The sequence below is a fragment of the Crocodylus porosus genome, unplaced genomic scaffold, assembly GCF_001723895.1.
Source record: "Crocodylus porosus isolate Cpor-Errol unplaced genomic scaffold, CroPor_comp1, whole genome shotgun sequence".
NCBI classification, from domain to species: domain Eukaryota; kingdom Metazoa; phylum Chordata; order Crocodylia; family Crocodylidae; genus Crocodylus; species Crocodylus porosus.
Genome location: NW_017728932.1, coordinates 11,997,504 through 12,016,606, shown reverse-complemented (window position 1 = coordinate 12,016,606; position 19,103 = coordinate 11,997,504). Strand labels below are relative to the sequence as shown.

The following is a 19,103-nucleotide window of genomic DNA, read 5'->3' as shown; positions in this document are numbered from 1 at the left end:
CTGATAATTATGCAGTTGCCAGCTTCAGATTAATTTTCAAGGAAACAGGAAATACATTTTTGAATAATTAGATTCATCTTCCTGGTTTGCCCAATAATCTTAGCAATGGGATACCAGCCCTCCTCCATGGCAATTATGATTTTTACCGCTAATAAATATGCTTTGTATCAAAAAGTGCCAGAATGCCACTATTTATAGCACCCAATCAGCATTTCCATTTCCCTAAAAAAATAATAAAAATTACTTTTCAGAAAGTTTGTGAGAAGTCATGCCTTCATAATGCCTCTAACCCCCCCCGCCCCCCCAATCTTTGTGAGTTACATTCCAAGTGGGCATTAAAAACTCATATAAAGCAGAGGAAATGAAAAAAAAAATAAAATAAAGCAAACTCAAGCAGTGAGGATATGGAGCCTTTAAAAATAAGGGAGTCCGAACAATCAAGCCAGCCAGCAAGAGCAGCATTTTTTCAGTGGACATTGATATTAAACATGGACCACCCAGGCTTTCTGTCTCTCTCTCTCTCTCTCTGTCTCTCATTAGCACTGTAGCAAACCCCGATTAATTTGTTATGCATCTTTAAGAACTAGTTGATAAAAATTATGTCTTGTGAAATCGGCAAATAGTCTGCAAAGTGAAATAAGAACAGAAATTAATAGATTAAACTGAAAAGATAAGTTCCAGAAATTAAAAAAAAAAAAAAATGAAACAGGATAGGGAATGATTGTAATAATAATAATAATAATAATAATAATAATAAAAAAAAAAAAAAAAAAAAAAGGAGGGAGGGGGAGGGAAGGACTACACACTGAGTTATAAAAGCCTAAAGGAAAAATATATATAACTTGATGAGAGAAGATAGAACAGTTGCCAAAGTGATTAACATTTCTTCTGCCTTTTGAACTAGGGGTTGTCACCCAGTTTGACAGAATTATAATACGAGGGACGTACGAAAGGAGCATCATTCAAGCAGGCAAACAGACACAGCACAGAGAGCCTTCTTTGCAGGTTATCAAAATGCAAAGGCAACAGGTGGATCGTGACATTTGTAGCATTGTTTCATGGTGACAACAGCACACATCGCATTACGGCGCAGCTTAGACTGGCATTTAAAGCAAAAAAAAAAAACCCCCAAAAACATTTAAGAGGAGTGTCATAAGCCGAAAAGGCACTGGAATAATGCTTCCTGATATTAAAATAGGTGCAGTGGCACTAGAGTTCTGGGAAACAGCAACTGGTAATAGCACAGTTTTGCAATACTGTATTATAATACAAGGAAGACTATAATTTCCTTATAATTAGCTGACTTTTTATAGCCCAGCCATCAGCAGCATGCTATATTAAGGCTTGGTGACACATTTGTACTGTAGTAAGAAGCTACATCAGGGCTGCTCTGTAATGAACCCTTTAAGCACAGTCCTTACGTAAGGAATAATGATTGGTAAGAGCATGGACTTGCATGAAGGTAGGACTTGTTCTTTCATTCAGCCCTGCCACAAGACGGTTCATTAAAATGCAGGGAACCTGTATCGGCAAAATCCTGACGTGGCTGAGAAATTATCCGAAACACTGCCGCTATTCAGCGACCATGGTGATGGGTGGCAGCCTGCAACCCAAAGATACTGCAAACTGTGGTGTCCTAGGGCAAGCCTGGGGAAATCCTGTGTTTTACAGAAGTGGCCAACCACTCCGTCTCCTGTAACGCTGCCGTGGTGGGGGTGAGCACGGATGGAGGCTCTGCATGACTTTGCTCTGCCCTCTCACCTGCTTCCCTTGCTCAGCGCCCCGACTTCACGCATGCCAATGGGGCATAACGGCACGTGCAAAATCTTGCATTAAGATGCGTCCTGGATGCAGTTCGGGCTCCTCCGAACACTTGGCCTAAGTGAAGCTCTGGTGCGTATACTTGCAACACTGCGTGCATTTATTGTGCAGTCACTAAAAGTGGTCCTTCCCCTACCCCTTTCCTCTGCTGGCTTGTAAGAGCTTGCCTTGGCCAAAACCTTGACTACTTCCCAAGCAGGGAGGAGGAACAACCCCTAAACCACCCTGAATAAAATGGCTTCTAGATCTCACGTTAGTGGAAAGGATGCAGAAGGAAAATGCAGAGACCAGCACGAGCAGCCTAGGTACATTAAGACATAGCTGCACCGGGGCATTTATTTTATTGATCTTTACATGGGAGATGCGACCAATCAAGGTGGCATTTAGTGCAGGATTCTTGAAACTTTGCACAGGGAACAAGTGATCAGTCAGTTGAGCTTTGCTCTCCTGCTTGCAGCTCCGCCACACCTTCAGGGCCTAGCTCCATCCAGGGGTTAAGATGGGGGGGGAAATGGGATGCACTCTCAAGCCCATGTATGCAAAAACTTCACTGCATCCTTGTTGGAGAGCCGGGTCACAGCCTCAGGCCTTGCCCTGCCTTTCAGGGATGCCAGTTTTTCCAAGGGATCAGAGGACAAGCTAGTTCCCAATGGGAGGAACGCCGGACATGGGCCTGAAGATATGGCGCTGCACTGGGGAGCTGCCACCTTGACACCGCTTCCCAGCACACGGCCACAACTGAGCCCCGAGCCTCTGGGTCTTAGTTTAGCCGCAAGTCGAAGCAACACGAGAGGACTTTTAAACACTTCAGACATGATAAAGGGCCTCGGCTGGGGTGGACACCAGTTGCTTCTGCAATTTCCTGCACTCCCTTTTTTTTTTTTTTTTTGAAGCCAACCAGACCAGGCTTTATTGCTCCCCTCCCTGCATCGCTGCACTGTGCCTGCCAAAAAACCCTGGGAGGCCTGTTCTGAACACAGACCCACCCCAGGCCCTTAATACAAATGACGTACTAAAGGCTGGAGCGACACAGTACCTCTCGTTGCCAGGCATTTTCTTTTTTTGGGCACGTTCATAACAGGAGTGATACAGCTCCCGTCAAGTCTTGATCATTTAATTTATTAAATTTGTCTCTCCTTGTCTGCCTTCTCTTCGTGCTGCTCCGTCGGATTCGGGGAGCGGCACGAACCTGGAAACGAGGACCCGAGACAATGCGCAAACGAACTTTTAAGAAGCTCTCTGGCACTTTCTGTTCATGTGCGTGGAGGTCTAATCAGGTGTTGACGTGGGCTGGCGTGCATTTGCGTGCCAGATTTGGCTGGCTCTCTTATTAGGAAGGGCACTTGTGAAAACGGCATGCACGCCGTACAGCTGAGGTGTCAAACTCCTTTTGTGAAGGGGCCTGACAAGCTTTTTTAATTACTGTCTGCGAGCCAGCGTTATTTCCCTCAGTGCCGCGGATCCTCTCGAAGTCAGGGAGAGACCCGAGCCGAGATCAGGAGGAGACCGGGGCCCTGCTACACAGAAAGTGGACTCTGGTGTAGTAAGGGGCCTGGAAAACCAGTGCTGCGAGACACCGTTAGGGAAAAGGTCCTTGCCGCTTGTTGCCTATGTTGATATCCTGTCAGCAGCGCGGTTTGCAAATCTGGATCTCAGCGTGCTGTAATTTGGATCTTGCACTCATGGGAGTCGGGGCCAGTGGCCATCACCCCGAGCTAATGCAGCGCGGCACGGGGTCACGTTCACTTTACAGTCAAGACAACAAAACTCAACTAGCTGTTTTGGGGGTTTTTTTGAATCCCACAGACCCCATTTATCAGTTTGGGTCAGTATTAAGTGGGGACTGTGGCCGTGCGGTGCACTCCCTCAGGGATAAGGAGCACAGCATGAGTACGGCACGCGGCACGTAAAGAGCGTCTCGGAAACAGGTTGGGACAAGGCTTTCAGCGCTCTTTTGAGATGGCTACTGCATTCTCCAAGCCATCCCGTGGGAGACGGTGTCTCATGCTTTGGGCAACGAGTGCTGTGCATGGCTCTGTTCAGGGCAAGCCAAAGCGAGCACAATCGTCATAGCTCCCTCTTTTCACCGTCCAGGCCAAAAACTGAATGGCATCGGAGAGGTAAAACGCCCTACGCCTGAAGCTGGCTCGGCCTTGGCTGGCCGGGAAAGCAAGCAATCTGCGTACTTCCGATTCAAGACCTCCAAAACCCATTTCATAGGGAGAGAGCAAATGCGCAGAACGGTTTGTTTCTACAGACCGGATGTCAGAGAAAGAGAGAGGATTTTTTTTTTTTTAAATGAGTACTCCCAGTTTGCTGCGTTTGCAGCGGGGAGAGGGCAGCTAGAGCCTCAACATTTGCAAAGTACGGTCTTGTTCAACCACCACCACCTCTGCTATTTCCGTGGGAACCAGGCTGCCAAGGGAATTACCCTGTCCTGCTGGTTTTAATTAAGTATTTTTACCCTACCCAGTGCAGGGCTGTGTCCCTACTCCAATACTCCACCGGCATGTACAAACATGGCATGGAAAGGTTATCGCTCTCTTATTATATTCTAGAGGATATTCCCTATCAGGGTTTTTGTTTTCTTCTCCACTCTGAAGTGGTTTCCCTCTTGTGTACCTGTAGCATTTTCATTAATGAGATAGTTTAACTTGCTTTCTTAATTAACCTGAGCAAAGCTGCACTTCCAAACGCTCCCTTTCGAAGCAATTAAAGAAAGCAGCACAAGGCAGTTGAACCGCTCGTGTGTGACCCAAGTGATACACACACTAATGACTTTAATGCATAAACAGAGATCTCCTTGCTGCGGTGTCCAGATGGGCCTGGGGTATTGTAAGCCGTAAACACAGCAGTCATAACTCTGCTTGTTAGAGCACCCCTCGAAATCCGAAAGGTGAGATGCTGCTGATGATAGTAAGAATAATAATAAAAAACTTCTCTCCTTGCTAATTTAAGTTCTCACCGACACCAGCATAAAACACCGCATAGGTAGAACCGGTTTCGGTGACTGCCTCTCCAAAGTGCCTGGGAGGAAGCAGAAGGGGCTTCTCGCGCTCCACGCGTGTAATGCTAAAAGCCAGCCAACCGCTTTCGAACCTGGGGAGTCATAGGATGCTGAGTGGCAGTATTAACACTTCCAGTGAATGGAAGTCACTAAATGCAGCAAAAGTTCAACAGCCACACAAAAGGGAGTGGGAGAACAAGCAACTGGGCAACACACCATTAAAACCTAGTCTCTACCAAGGTCACCAGAAACAGCGACATAAAAAAAATAAAGAAAAAAATAGATGGATGTTAGACTTTTCCCTCCAGAACTTTATTGCTAACTATAAACTCACCATATAATATGTGTTTATAAATAGTGTGGGGGGGGGGGGGAAGTAACCTCACAAGAGCGGGGGCAAGTATGGTTCTTAAGTTATCGGTTTAATATAGATTTTTAATTTAAAGGATTCTGCTTTCAAATAACCAGTACCAATTTATACAGTCTATTAATAAAATCGTCTTGGCAATCTCTTTTTTTTTTTCTTTAAAAAAAAGAAAACTATATATATGTAGCCTTAAAATTGTCAGAATTTTTCATTGCACGAGATCTTTCCTGTCTCAGCTTGCAGCTATGGATTGAGGGGCGGGGAGGGGAACGGGGAGAGGGACCTAAATCTGCAAATGGAAATGTACATACCTGGGAATTGATAGCTGTAACTCGGAGCAAATCCAGGATATCCTCGGCCATACGTTGCAACAAAATTTGGGTAGCCTTGAATGTAGAAATGCAAAAGAAAAGAAAGGGAAACGGGAGATTAATAAAGCTTTACTTGTTATTTTTAAAGCCAACACCACCACAAAGGACAGGTGAAAAATGTGACTTTTTATTTTTTTTGGCACAAGGTACTAAAAGAATGAGATTTATTCTTCCCGTGAAGACCTGCCAAAAGGTTTCATTAACATTTTGAAGGGAAATGAAACATCTAGAGGCACCTGCTACTTTTCTGATCACTTTCTCCTTTCACTATTTGCATGAAGCCTGTCACTCATATAATTAACATGCACTTTGGTGTCTGAAGTCCAAGGATTGTGCATACGTTTTAGCTAGAAGAGTAAATGCCAAATGCTAAGGCTAAACACATAACACAGGTTTGCTCTGACATTTGGAGAGCTTACAATGAATGTACTTTGCTGCAGAGCTATTGACAGTTGGAGATTAAGGTACTAGTAATTCTTCATCCCAGGAGTGTGAAGGACAACAGTTAACACATCAAAGAGTTAGAGGCAGCAATATCATCGAACTGCAGAGTCAAAGAGGTTTTAATTTTTCAGGAAAAGTAAAAATTAAATGACACGAGATTGTGTTTCCTGGAGCGCGGGGTACAAAACGTGCAGTTTGATACCTCGATCTCGGCCTGTTCAAGGACACGTAGTTCAACAAATAAACAGATACGCAAATACAGTGAATGGCAAGCCGCACCCAAGGTAGCCTAAACTTTCGGTAGCCGCGGCAGGTGGTAGGGGGAATGGAGCGGTACGTCGCAAGTGGCAGGATGACACAGTGCTGCAAGGAGGGCGAGACCGCTTCCAGTCTTTTTTGCAAGCAAACCTCTTTGAGGTTTCATTAACGAGAGCAAACTAGTAAACCCGTGTGTGCCCTGGGTGAGCAGAGCCCATAGCAATTGGTCCTCTTTCTAGGGGATGCAGGGATTTCATGCAGAGACCAGGCCGCTGGCTTTGTTTTCTCCATGAGCCTTGATTTATAAGATGTCTGATGTACTGCGCAGAAGTCCCCCTTGCCCTCACATGTGTACCTGCACTCTTCTTTATGCCTTGGAAAGAGCAGCTGGGAATCCTACACCTTTCCACTGGCCAAGGAGGAGTGACGCTATTCAGTGCCCTGTAGCCCTGAGTCTGTTTGGCGGTGCAGCGAATACTAGATCAGGAAAACGTTACATTAAACCCATCCAGGGAACTTCATTGGGGGGGGGGGGTCCTACATAAGTTTTACATTCCCTGCATGCATCTGTTGCACAAAGGCCCAACTTAAAGACTTCAGGGCTCGATTCTTCAAAGACAACGGGGTAGACCAAGCTCCCACTGGACAGCTTTCTTGCTCCTCTTATTTAAAACTTATTTAAAACTGTGAGGTCTTTATTTCATATCTCCCTCCTCGGCTTTTCACCCACAGTGGCATTACCGGGTTCAAAGAGTAGCGCCGTCCAAAGCACATGCAGCGGTGCAGGGGTTAAGTATGCTTTATTTTGTTGGCATGGAGGCCGATAAGTTAACTACCTTTTCACAAGCCCCATTAGGGCTGCATTTACCAAGACTAATTGTGACAAGCACCGTATGTTCTCCTTTACAAAGGCGGGATTAAAAAATATATATATATTTTATGTCTTCAAACGCCGCCTGCCTCACGTTATCAAAAAATGAGAGCTCTCCGTTAACCCCCCCTGGAATTAATGGGCACGGTGAAACTTTTATGCTTCTCCATGAAAGGAGGCTCCCCAGGCCCAGAGTCTGGTCATTAAAGGTTTGATCCAACCCCCTTTGAAATCAAAAGAAATCTTGCTGCCGACTTTAATGGCAATTGCATTGGGACCTAAGGACATCACTTCAGCGGCTCGGTGGTTCCTTCTGCAGTCTTGTATCTCCATCCTTTAAAAAAAAAAAAAACAACCAACCCCATTACTAATACGGTGTACAATTATTTTTCTGACACAGCAAGTTCCTCTGTTTCTGATTAGATTTATATGTACATATAGTTTACTATTTATCATAATTTAAAGCTGCAACATAAAAACGCTTGGATGAATCTTGATTACTGGATTAAAAGAGGGCGTAGGAGAAGAGCGGGCTTGCGAACACAAAACAGGACGCTGCGGCTTTAAATAGATATGTACACACGTTGGTTATCCCCTGAATATTTATTTCACAGCTCAACAGCTGGATTCCTGTAGAAATTAATCACCTCTGTCATTAAATCAGATCTTTCAGAGTTAAGCTTTACAAACTGGTTGGTTGTTTTTTTGGCTTTTTTTTTTTTTTTTTAAACAATATTGATAAATGGATTGTTTGCCAACGAAGTAGCCCCATTAACACCGCAGCGAGCTTCACAATGAAAAATTACTGTGCGGAGTGCAACCGGGGCTCGCGTGTTCACTTTTGAAAGAAAAAAGTTTTCTTCCAACTTGCCAACCGGAAGACAGATGGCTGGCGAGCGTGGGGGAGCGCTTGCCACGGCCAGCCCGAGATGTTGCGCTCCAACACGAAGGGCTAGCTAGCAATGCGACCGTTTCCCCCGCTCCGTTGCCTGATCACGCTCCAGGTGCCAACTGGGACGTCCGAGGTCCCTTCCTTGATCCGCTTACCAGGCACACACAGCGTCCCTTTGTGTACCAGCTCACTGAAGCATTTTAGAGCCTGGGCTCGTCCGCACTCTTCCTCCTGGATGTAAAGGCAGCCCCAGCAATCCCCAAAACAGACGCCAATGCATCGGGGTGGGATGCCGTTATAACCCCTATTCCCTCCATCGCCCATCCACACACCTTATTCCCCTCTTCAGGCTTACTGGATGTGCTAGTTTTTGCCCGTGACAGGTACATTTAGGGCAAGACAACAGGAGACCCGAGGCCAACCAGAAGGGGTTGGCAAGATACCGGTAAGGATGCTTTTGACCCTCTCCCCAACAAATCTCTATCATTTCTAACAACAAAGACAAAGTACACAGTTGACTGGAGAGCGGCTCTCATCTCTCTCTCCCATCACAGAACAGTCTCTAGGTCAGGCAGATGAAATCATAAATTTATAATACAACATTACTTCAATTTTCCTCTTCATTTGCTGCTGCGATGCCCAGCTCTGCTCTAACGAGTCAGAGCCCAATCTGCACAGGGGAAATCGGCTGGCTGAATATCAATAGCACATTAACACCATGCCCATGTGGATGCTTCATCAAGCCAAATTATGGTCAGGCCGACCTATCCACCATTTCCATTAGCTGCCATTCTCATCCTGCACTGGGCACTGAACAATTTATTTGCTTCAGTACTTCTAGTGAATGATCAATCTCGCAGTAATTATCTCTTGTTGCTAAACTCAAAAAATAATAATAATAATAAAAAAAAAAATCCAGGTTTTGCCTGGATTACCTCCCTCAAAGAGAGACCTTCCTGCCCATGAAAGTGCAAACTTCAACCAACAAATCAACTATGCTCCCTCAGCGCGACTTTTACCCAGATCAGACCCCTTAAGCCACGATGGCAGGTCCCCCGTATGGTCTCTTAGGCCAGCCCGAAAGTGCTTGTCGCCTGTTAAAAATGACTGACCCGCCTGTGCAGATTGGATGTCACCAGAGCCACATTCCTGCAAACCCAAGGTCAGGCCCCTCCGCTGCGTCGGGTGCTCACAGGAACACGTTATTTGGGCATCGGCTCCTTAAATCTCCTCTCTTTGCATCACTGCAGCAATGAAACGTCACGATAAGCGCCCCGCTGTCCTTGTCAACGCGCTCGCCCGAGGCTAGCTAGAGAAAACACCTCAAACCCAGCAGTAGAGTCGGTTCTGACTGTGCCATAAAAGTAACGAGTCTCTAAACAAGAAAGCACTCGAAGAGGAGGGTGGGCATTTTGCTTATAGGACAAAGCACCCGAAAAACAGATTCATTTCGTCTTTACTGTCAGGGTTTTTTTCCCTGGGGGCCTCTGTGTCATCCTATAATAAAGCTGGGCAAGCCACTTAAACTCGTCGTGCCTCAAAGTCATTGCTCGTTATATGACGCAGGGTCATCTAACATCCCCACTTGGCTGTCTGTGCACATAGGAGAAGCAAGTGCCTGTCTCCGAGAGTGGACAGGCAACACCGAAAAAAGGGCAGGAGGAGGGAATGATTACCTACCTCCTCCCCTGCCTCAGTTTACAGGTAGAAAACAGGCACAGCAATGAAGTGATCTGCCTCGGTGGCCATCAGGGGACGGACATCCATCCTCCTGCCCTTGGCCCTCCCCTCTATCCATGAGACGGCAGTTCTGCCATCGCACAAAGTGTCATTTGTGCTTCACAGTCTTTGTTCAGCCTGACGTGGAAGAACGGGGCAATCCTTCGAAAGCCTCACCCCCAAAAATGACACAACATGGTCTACAGTCAACAAGTCATGAGGTCGGGACTGGGATTTCTCTCTCTCTGCCAGCACGAGGGGCCAATAAACTGCACTGCAAAGGGTCTGGACATCGGGGACTCGCGGTTGCTTGCTTTTCAAGCAAATGCAAATGTTCAAATCAGGACCAGCGAGCTGCCGATGGCTCGGCGGCTTGTTGGGTGGTTGTTTGAAGGCAATTTTGCACCCGCAAAAGAGCTAACCCGGCACCCACGGGTTGTGCTGTTTGTCGAGAAGGCCTGCTGTCAGTACGGTTTTTTTCTTTGGCCTGTGAAAACAGTGCCGAGACGAGGGCAGGCAGCTACGACCCCTCGGTTGCGAGCGCACGGTCTGGGCGAATGCAAAAACAAAGCTGGTTGTGAGCGGAGCAAGGGGGAGGGGGGAGCGCACGTATGGAGGAGCAGCTGCAGAGCGGCAACTTTTTCCTTCGGCCCAAAGGGTTGAGCTCCCTCCCGCACGAAGGGAAATGGACAGTTAACTGCACGTGTGTCACGGCTTAAATCATGCCGCAGACTGCAAAGGGGGCTTCTTGGAAGTCCAGGATGGGGGCTAAATGCTCTGCAAGGCACCTAGGAAATGCCCACTTGACAAAGGCCTGACTGCCCACTTCCCCGCTGCATGGACTCTGCTGGGAAAGACGAATGACTTTCTTTGAAGGGCACGAGCCTCTTTTAACGCATGAGCTGAGCCCACCCAGACTGAATGTGTTCAGCAGTGCAGAGCCCCGCGTGTGCACCGATAAGAGGCTTTCTGAAGTGTGGGGCTCGTCCCAGAGCGCTGTGCAGCACTCTGCGGATATGCGCTTTCTGGCGGGAGGGGCTCCCAGGCTAAAAGGGCTCTGGCTTTCTGCATCTGTGGCACAGAGAGGGCCTGAGCATCCCACCCCTCCATCTCATGCAGGAGGTGGCTAGGGAGCAGGAGATCGGGCTTTCTCCAGCATTGCTAATGAATATCCTGAATCTCCCCGAAGAATGCATGCAAGACAGAAAGTCTGAGCCTGCCCCGATGCAGCACTGGCACGGGGCCTGGATCGCCAATCTTCCTGGAGACCTGGGCCTGACGAGACGTGCTCTCTGCTTTTGTTCCTACCGACCCGCCACTGCAAAACGGGGCTGCCCATCTACCTCCGGAGTGGCGCAGCCACGGCGAAGCCCTGCGAGAGCCAGTGATTAATGACAAAGACCAAGTGCCTTAATAGCTTCGAGGGAGTCACTCCCTGCTTCTTCACTAGGGCTGTTGCGTGCATTTGCTTCCCGTTCTCTTTTCTTTCCGCAAGCATGGGAGACGGTGACCTTGGGCAAGGACTTCCAGAGACCAGGATAAAAAAAAAAAAACTTGCGAGAGCAGCTCTAATGCATTTAGTCTCAGACCGGCTAAATATCTAAAACCAGTAATGGAATAATTCTGACGACCGCCCCGTGGGATCTTAGGAAAATATTTGGCTACTTCAAAATCTCCCTCCGGCAATATGTTGCTTCGTATGCCTCATTGTTTGATGGGTTAATTACGCCCTTCTTCCGCTCAGGGATGGGGCCTCGTTGCTATGTTGTTGCCAGGGGTTGGAAATGAAAGGTTTTGATTCCACGCTGAGCCTCTGCTGATGTGCCCAGTTTCCAGCCTTGAAGTGAACTTTTATGGCCATCCCTTTGAAACGGGGATTTATAATGGTCACTCGGACAGCCTGGGACTTGCAGGGTGAGACTCTGTTATTTAGCAGTTAATTATTTAACACGCTCTCAGTGCAGCCACCAGGACTAGGAAATAAAGGGGGGTGGGAAACAAAACCAAACCAAAAAGCTGGAGCAGATCATTAAGTGCGTGCCCTTCAGCACAAATCAATCACTCATTTGGAGCAAGTCACTTGGATTTGAAACCTAAATAAGAAGCTGCTCCGTGCAGGGCAACCAAGACACGCACCGCGCGCACGGCAGGGGTGCTTGCGTGGCGAGAAAAGACTTTGCCCAAAACACGTGCACGCTACTTGCTTTTAGAGGGGAAAAGATGCGCCAGCCTAGGATGTCTCTCAACATTTCTCAGTTCAAATTCCCCTTTCAGATCACCGGTTCACACCAATTTCCCACTGATGTCAACCAGAGAGCGCAACGAGAGAGTCGAGGTTCCCAAGAGCGAACGGAAGAGTTTTGCCCTTGGGATTTTTGCCTAGACTGTAATCCCACGGCATCCACCTTAAGCACTGTCTGGCAGACAGGGTTCACGTCGTGACGTATAACCAACTCCCCTGCACCGAACTTCCATCGGCGCTGAAAAAAGGTGCTAAAGAAACTTGCCAGGATGTTGGGAAAACGCACATGGGTTTTCCAGAACAGGACGGTGTAAACCCAGGACAAAATTTCCAAACTGGGGTCTCACATGAAGTGGGGGAAACTGGGGAAAGTGGGAATAAAATACAACCAGATGAAGGAACTGGATGCCAACACCCTTGAGCAGGTTGGTGTCACCCCCCAAAACGCACTTAATTCAGAGGTGAAACACCTGTCGTGGGAAAGTCCTCCCCTTTAAGTTTGGGGGCATGCAAAATGGCAAAGCCTCATAAATGGCCTAATTTTCTCAGGAACAGCGGACACCCAGGAGCAATTCTTACTGATGTCGGCATGAGCTATGGACACTTGGGAAAGGTCGGGACACTTGCATAGAAAGTTAGAGTTGGAAAGGCTCTCAGGAGTCGCATCTCGTCCAACCCCGTGCTCCAAGCAGGACCAGCCCCGACTACATCATCCCAGCCAAGGCTTTGTCTACTCAGGTCTTAAAAACCTACAAGGATGGAGAGTCCACCACCTCTCTGGGCAACCTGTCCCAGTATTTTACTACTCTCCTAGTGAGAAAATTCTTGCTATTATCCAACCTAAACTGCCCTTGCTGCAACTTGAGCCCATTGCTCCTTGTTTTGTCATCTGCCCCCACTGAGACCAGTCCAGCTCCATCCTCTTTTGAACTGCCCTGCAGATGAAAGGAGTTGAAGACTGCAATTAAATCCCCTCTCAATCGTCTCTTCTGCAGACTACATAAGCCCAGCGCCCCCAGTCTCTCCTCACAAGTGATGTCCTCCAGCCCACAAACTATTTTTGTTGGCCTCCACTGGACTCTCTCCAATTTGTCCACATCCTTTCTGTAGTGGGGGGCCCAAAAGTGGACCGAGTCCTCCAGATGTGGCCTCACCAGTGCTGGATAGAGGGGAATAATCACTTCCCTCGACCTGCTGGCAACACTCCTACCAGTGCAGCCCAGTATGCCATGAGCCTTCTTGGCAACAAAGACATACTGTTGGCTCACATTCAGCTGACTGTCCCCTGCAACCCCACATCTAAGACCTAGGAATAAAGTTTGCACGAGAAGGGCCCTAAGCACAGTTGAAGTCAGCGTCCCAGCTATGCCAGGCTCCTGGCAGGATTGGGGGGCCTTACTCTGTGGATCATACACACTTGGGATGATTTCAGGCCTCAAGTTGAAGCAGATTTACAGTGTGTAGGTGGCACTGACAAAACACCGCATTAAAAAAATAAATAAATAAAAGTGAAAAGTGCTTTTTTCCCCCCTCTTCCCCGGTTAGTTTCTTGGGGTATACGCTTCCCTCTTGCTTTGCACTGACACCTTTTCCACGTGCCAGCTGCAGAAGAGACCCCGAGCGCACCCTCGGGACTAACTGCTGGCCGTCATGGACTGAGCGAGGGAGAAGCAGCTTGCCACTGCCTTCAGTCCAGTCTATCCTCCTAACTGGAGAAAGCAGCAGCGAAAACAAGGGAGCGTCCATTCTTTGAGTAAGATCAATGGGCACCATGAAGATACAGATCGTGGTAAGAGTAAGGGCCAATACAAACCGTTCAAAAACAACCGGACTTTTAAGAAAAATGAAAATAGGGGGTTACTTTGTCTTCTGATGGTGTAGACTTCAAGCCTCGCATCTCTTCAGCTACCGTCTCAAGAGGGAGCGGCTCTTTTACATAAGTATATACCGTCTATAAAACAGATAGCTCTGCTCATCATATGCAGATTGACTGCATTTATTTTAAGCAGGGGAACATCTCCTCCGTGAACCCGTCACTCAAATAAGCAGCCAAACGTGGGTGTACTTTATAGCGGAGTTATATATAGGGGTATATAGTAGCTGCAATTCTCAAGTATGCAATACACTCTTAGCACTTTAAGACCCCTTTCCTCCTCGCCCCCAAACTGCAAGATTGGTGACAAAATGGCACGGATTGGTATCGCATGTTCAAAGAAACAGCAGGGCCTTGACTGGTCAGGTGGGCAGGAGGAGGGAATGAAACAGTGCAGGGAAGAGAGGAGCGGGGAAAGGAGCTCAGTTTCTGCAAAATAGCATGTGTGAGGTGGGGGGGGGGTCACCTGGTGCATCTTTAATGCATCACTTTTTCCTGCTGGGTGAACTGTAGGGGCAGATGGGGGAAACCCCGCTAAGTAGGGAGGAGGGAGACAAAAGGACCGCACACAAAGCACGTACATCCCCCAGCAGGGGTCTGGACTGGGCCAATCCACCTCCACCGCTAGTGGTCAGAGCCCACCCTCTAAAGAAAAATAAATGTGGGGGCAGGGGAGGGGGAAATCAAACTGCCTTGGAAAACCCATGCACCGAGGACTCTTGCCCAGCCAGCGAAGGAAAGATGCGTTTCAGACCAGGAAGACCTCTACGCGCCTCCTTGCCCCGTGCGCTGCGGATACGGCAGGTGAGAGCGGAGGGCAAGTTCAATACCACAAAGAGAGAGAGGAAGGGTGAACGATATCAGGTTTCCCAAAAAACACGTTAGCAACGGCTTAGCAGCCTCCGTGGTAAATCCGAGGACAGTATATCAAGAGGCTGTCAGATTATATAGAAAGAACCACCATCTAGGCAGAAACAAATGAGAACCAATTATAACTAAATAGACCTCCTGCACAAATAGAATTTTGCCATTAAATATCATTTATCCCATTTAATTAGTATTTTGTGGACACAATGCTCGGGACTAAAATACCGTTCTGTCTCCTTGAAACTTGTAATTATTGTTGCGACCTGCACTATTATGCATCTCCCCTGCTTTCTCCATCTTGCATGCCATTTAGAAACAGCAAGATTTTCAATTATCTGTGCTGAACTGTCCAAGATACCTTTAAGAGAAGGGGAATAACGTGCGACTCAATTCCTCTAAAAAGGAGGAGAGATCATTTTTAGTCAGAATGAACACGCTGCGTCTTTCATCATTCTATTTTTGTGAATAAGAGTAAAACAGCCTATTTAAAACATCCATTTAAATGCAAATTGTGATATCCCGGCAAGGGGGGAAAAAAAAAAAAATTAATCATTTACTATAGACAGGATTATTTCCCCACTATATTCCACCCCCCGCTCCCCCACCTCCCACCCTTACCCCCGTTAAATTGCTAGACCTGCAGCCTGTAAACGTTCAGGAATCTGCAGGCTTCTGCACCTTTAAGCGTTCATATTGAGGAAGACAAAAATAGGCAGATGCTTGCTCTTTAAGTAGTTGCATAGTTATTTCACACTTACCCAACATTCCCATCCCTAGCATAAAAGCGTCCATGGTATACGGTAATCCTCGCGCCCTTCCTCTTGTCCCTGGTGGAAACATCACTTCTTTAGGTTGTGCTTTCTTACATTCTACCTATTGAGCAGAAACATGTACAAATGAGATGCAAATGAATTCCATGTAAATGTCAAATGCAGAACCAATCTAGTTAAGGGGGAAACAATTATTTTTAGCTTCCCCCTCCCCAAAGGTGAGTTTTAAAAATAGCGTAAACGGATTAAAAAAAAAAAAAAAAATTAAAAAAAATGGGCATGTCTCTCTCAAACACACAGCGCAAAACTCAGTTCAGATGATCAAATGCAGACTTCAGTCGGTTGTCGCGCTCCAGACATGAAAACCTACACTGTTTACTCTCAAACGATACTTTGCAGGCGTGGAATGGATGGAGGGGGGGAAAAAAACCCAAAAACGTTAAAAAATAAAATAAAATCAGCAGCCTCGTTCCATTGCGAGCGTTAACAGAAAATGATTACTGGTGATACAAGTCCAACGATCTCCATTTTAAATGAGAGCACAGAGTCGACGCTTCTACCCGGCAGAAGTTTTGGCAACACCTGCCAATATGCAACCTGCATGTCTCTCACTTCCCCTTGCCCCTGCTGCCTTTTGAAATGACTTACTGCCGTTTTAATCAAATTACAGGTCTCTAATGCCATGCAAGGAGCTTGCCATCACGAGCGCAAGGAGAGGACAGTAGCGCTTGGACCACAGGAGCTCCACAACGGGGTCCTGTATCCCGCACCTGGACAGCCCGAGTCTGGTTTAATGGGTGCAGCACGGGGCAGGGAAGCAGTTTAGCTAGTCACGGATTTGCTCTACAGACTGAAAATCCACAGTTCCTCGTGCTATAAGGTTGGGAGCCTCGTCGCTGATTAAGGCCAATAACGAGGGGGCCGATGTTTTGATCAGGAGGCAAACACACCTCTGCCTCCTACCCGCGCCGAGGAAGCTCAGAAAGCAGGGCGCTCATCATCTGCAGATTGGCCGCATTTATTTTAAGCAGGGGAACATCCCCTCCGTGAACCCGTTGCTCAGACAAGCCGGCAAAGGTGGGTGCGCTGCCTATGTGCAAACAGGTAATTACCCCCAGACAAAAACCAGGGAGGTAGAATAATACGGCTAAATGCCTCTGTTCCTAATAGCCCTATCAGTGACTGCGTATTCATTGTCTTATGAAAACCACCCGCCTGTTCCTAGGCAACCTGATCAGTGAAAATTTCAGGTTTATACAATTTTCATTTAGGTAACATAAAGGTTAACTGACTGTAATGGGAGTATTTTAAACAAAACCACCTACTCTTTCCCTTTCTGCTGGAAGCCTCATGGCAGATCTTATTTACTTTGTTTGCTCGCAACACTTCACAAAGCAGCAATGCTCAGACTCTGCCGGCAACGTTGTCAAAACATTCACTTCTCGCAAACAGGCTGCCACGATCCGTCGCCGCTCGAGTGAAGTACCTCGAGACTCCTGCTACCGCTTTGCTGACGTGCGCCGGGGTCAGCGACGAACGCCGGGAGGCGGGCAGAAACCGGCAGAGGGGTTGCAGGGTCTCGCGACGACGGGATGGGAGCGCTTGGGCTTCGCGCGCCCTCGGCTGCGTAAGGAGGACCAGGCGTGGCTACCACCCAGGCGCGCTTGGCTACGAATTCGCATTTGCTAATCGCTTTGCGGTCCTCAGATGCCTCCCGCGACGCGGGGAGAGTACAGGGGCGGTCTGGGGCGGGTGTAGGCAACCGCTGCGACGAGAAGATTTTAAAAGGAGGAAGGGGGGATAGACCGAAGAGGCCTGGTAGACGAGACTCGCGCTCTGCCCGTCGTGGGAGCTCAGGCGCGGCTGGGACACTGTCAGCAGGCTTCCTCCAACAGCCGTGGCAGCGACAGCGCGTCCTCGTGCAAGGAGCACATCCTGGGCAGAGGGAGAGGCCAGCGAACCACTTTCAAATGGCTCCGGTCTTAGGTCTCCCACCAACCTGCTGTCGAAAGCGGTGCAGAAAGGGACGAGGAGACCTGCTAACAACCAACGTGCGCCCCTGCCCACAGCGTTCACGCAACCTCCGTCCCGGCATGACTCAAGACCGTTGCAGCAGTCTTTAGACAGACCACGAATGCACGCAGTCGTTCAGTCCAGCAGACATCTGGGCCTCCAACACGGGTCCCACGCTCGAGAGCACGAGCCCACCTGCTCGGGCGGGTGAAAACGGTGCTGGGAGTTGCACCTGCTTTCGGGACAGCCCTTGATGCCGCTTCACCCTGGTTCACGCCACCGTCGACTTCCCTTTCAGTTTATAAGCGTCTGTTTTTCACGGAGACCTGAGGTCCAGCCTCTCTCCTCCCTTCACAGTTCAAGTGAAGCTCAGCAGAAACCAAACTGGTCTTCATTTATGTAACGGGAGCTCCTACGGGCCGCGGCTCCGCTGGACGAACCCCCGTGCAGAGGAGCTCACGATCGGAGTCGCAGGTTATGGGCAACGGGGGGATTAAGGAGCAGGGAAAACAATGACGTGACACCAGTGGTCACAGCAAGCTAGCTGCTGAGGGTTTATTGGCTTTTGGGTTTTTTGGGGTAGATATTTTGCTAGAAGAGAGCTTTTCGGTTGGGCTGAAGGTGAACACTGCAATGAGGAACTAACCTTTGCACGAGTGCTACCCCTGGCAAAAACCCTCCCGTGACTTAAGTCTACGAACCCAGTATAGCAGGTTTCCAAAGGCACACAACTTTCCACAGCCCTTATGGAAACCCCAAAGCCCCAGGCGGATGCACGCGCTACTTCGTCCTGCCCTCACATCACCCTGTAAGAGCAAAACATCCGTAAAGTAGCCTCGAAGTGTCCAGTGCAACCCCAATTTCCCGGGTGCTCGCTCTAGGCCAGGGGCTGGCACCCTACAGCTCGTGGCCCTCGGAGGACTGAATCTCTCCGGCAGCTGGGGCAGAAATGGTGGTGCCAGGCGGGTTGCGGGCTGCACCCCACGTTATTAAAAAGGTGGCCGACCCCTGCTCAGGGCACCAAACGAAAGAGTCCGGCAAAACCCTCTGCAACTTCCCTCGACTTATTTTTAATCAGAGGGATATTTATCAGGAGTATGCCCAATTCAATTTCTCCAGGCAAATTAAAGTGGCCTGATCAGCAGAAGTGTATCATTTCATTTCTCAGCCGTCTTCTTCGAGTTCACCGCTGCTCCAAATGTCACGGCGTCATTGGTTACACCTCAGAGCCAGTTTTCATTGCAAAGATGCGGTATGATACAAAGCAATCTAGCCTGGCTCGATGGACAATTAACAGGAAAATGAAGTTTGGATTAGCACGGTTAGAAACAATAACCCAGTAATTAGCTTTCGCAACCACAAAACAGACTACCGCTGGCAGCAGAAAGAGTAGCGTAATTTATGATTTTCACAGCACGCGGGGACATAAAGAAAACGTTCGTAAGCGGCAAGGAAGTCTTAACTTGGAATTCAAAAAAATTGCAAAGGAAAAAGGTAGAGGGAAAGCGAAAGCGCAGCTGAAATCTTGTAAATGAACGTGCCAAGCAACACCAGCAAAGGCACCCCCCCCCCCCCCACACACACACGC

At 48.2% G+C, this 19,103-nt stretch overlaps 1 protein-coding gene across 1 annotated transcript in view; it reads right to left on the bottom strand.

Annotated features, from left to right (window-relative positions):
* MSI2 (musashi RNA binding protein 2) overlaps positions 1-19,103 on the bottom strand; it is a 342,416-nt gene that overhangs the window by 50,447 nt on the left and 272,866 nt on the right. The window contains exons 7-8 of the mRNA XM_019545606.1: positions 15,491-15,605; positions 5,507-5,581 (exon numbers count right to left, since the gene is read on the bottom strand). Of these exons, the coding sequence (XP_019401151.1) occupies positions 5,507-5,581; positions 15,491-15,605 (190 nt within the window). The remainder of the gene's footprint in view (positions 1-5,506; positions 5,582-15,490; positions 15,606-19,103) is intronic.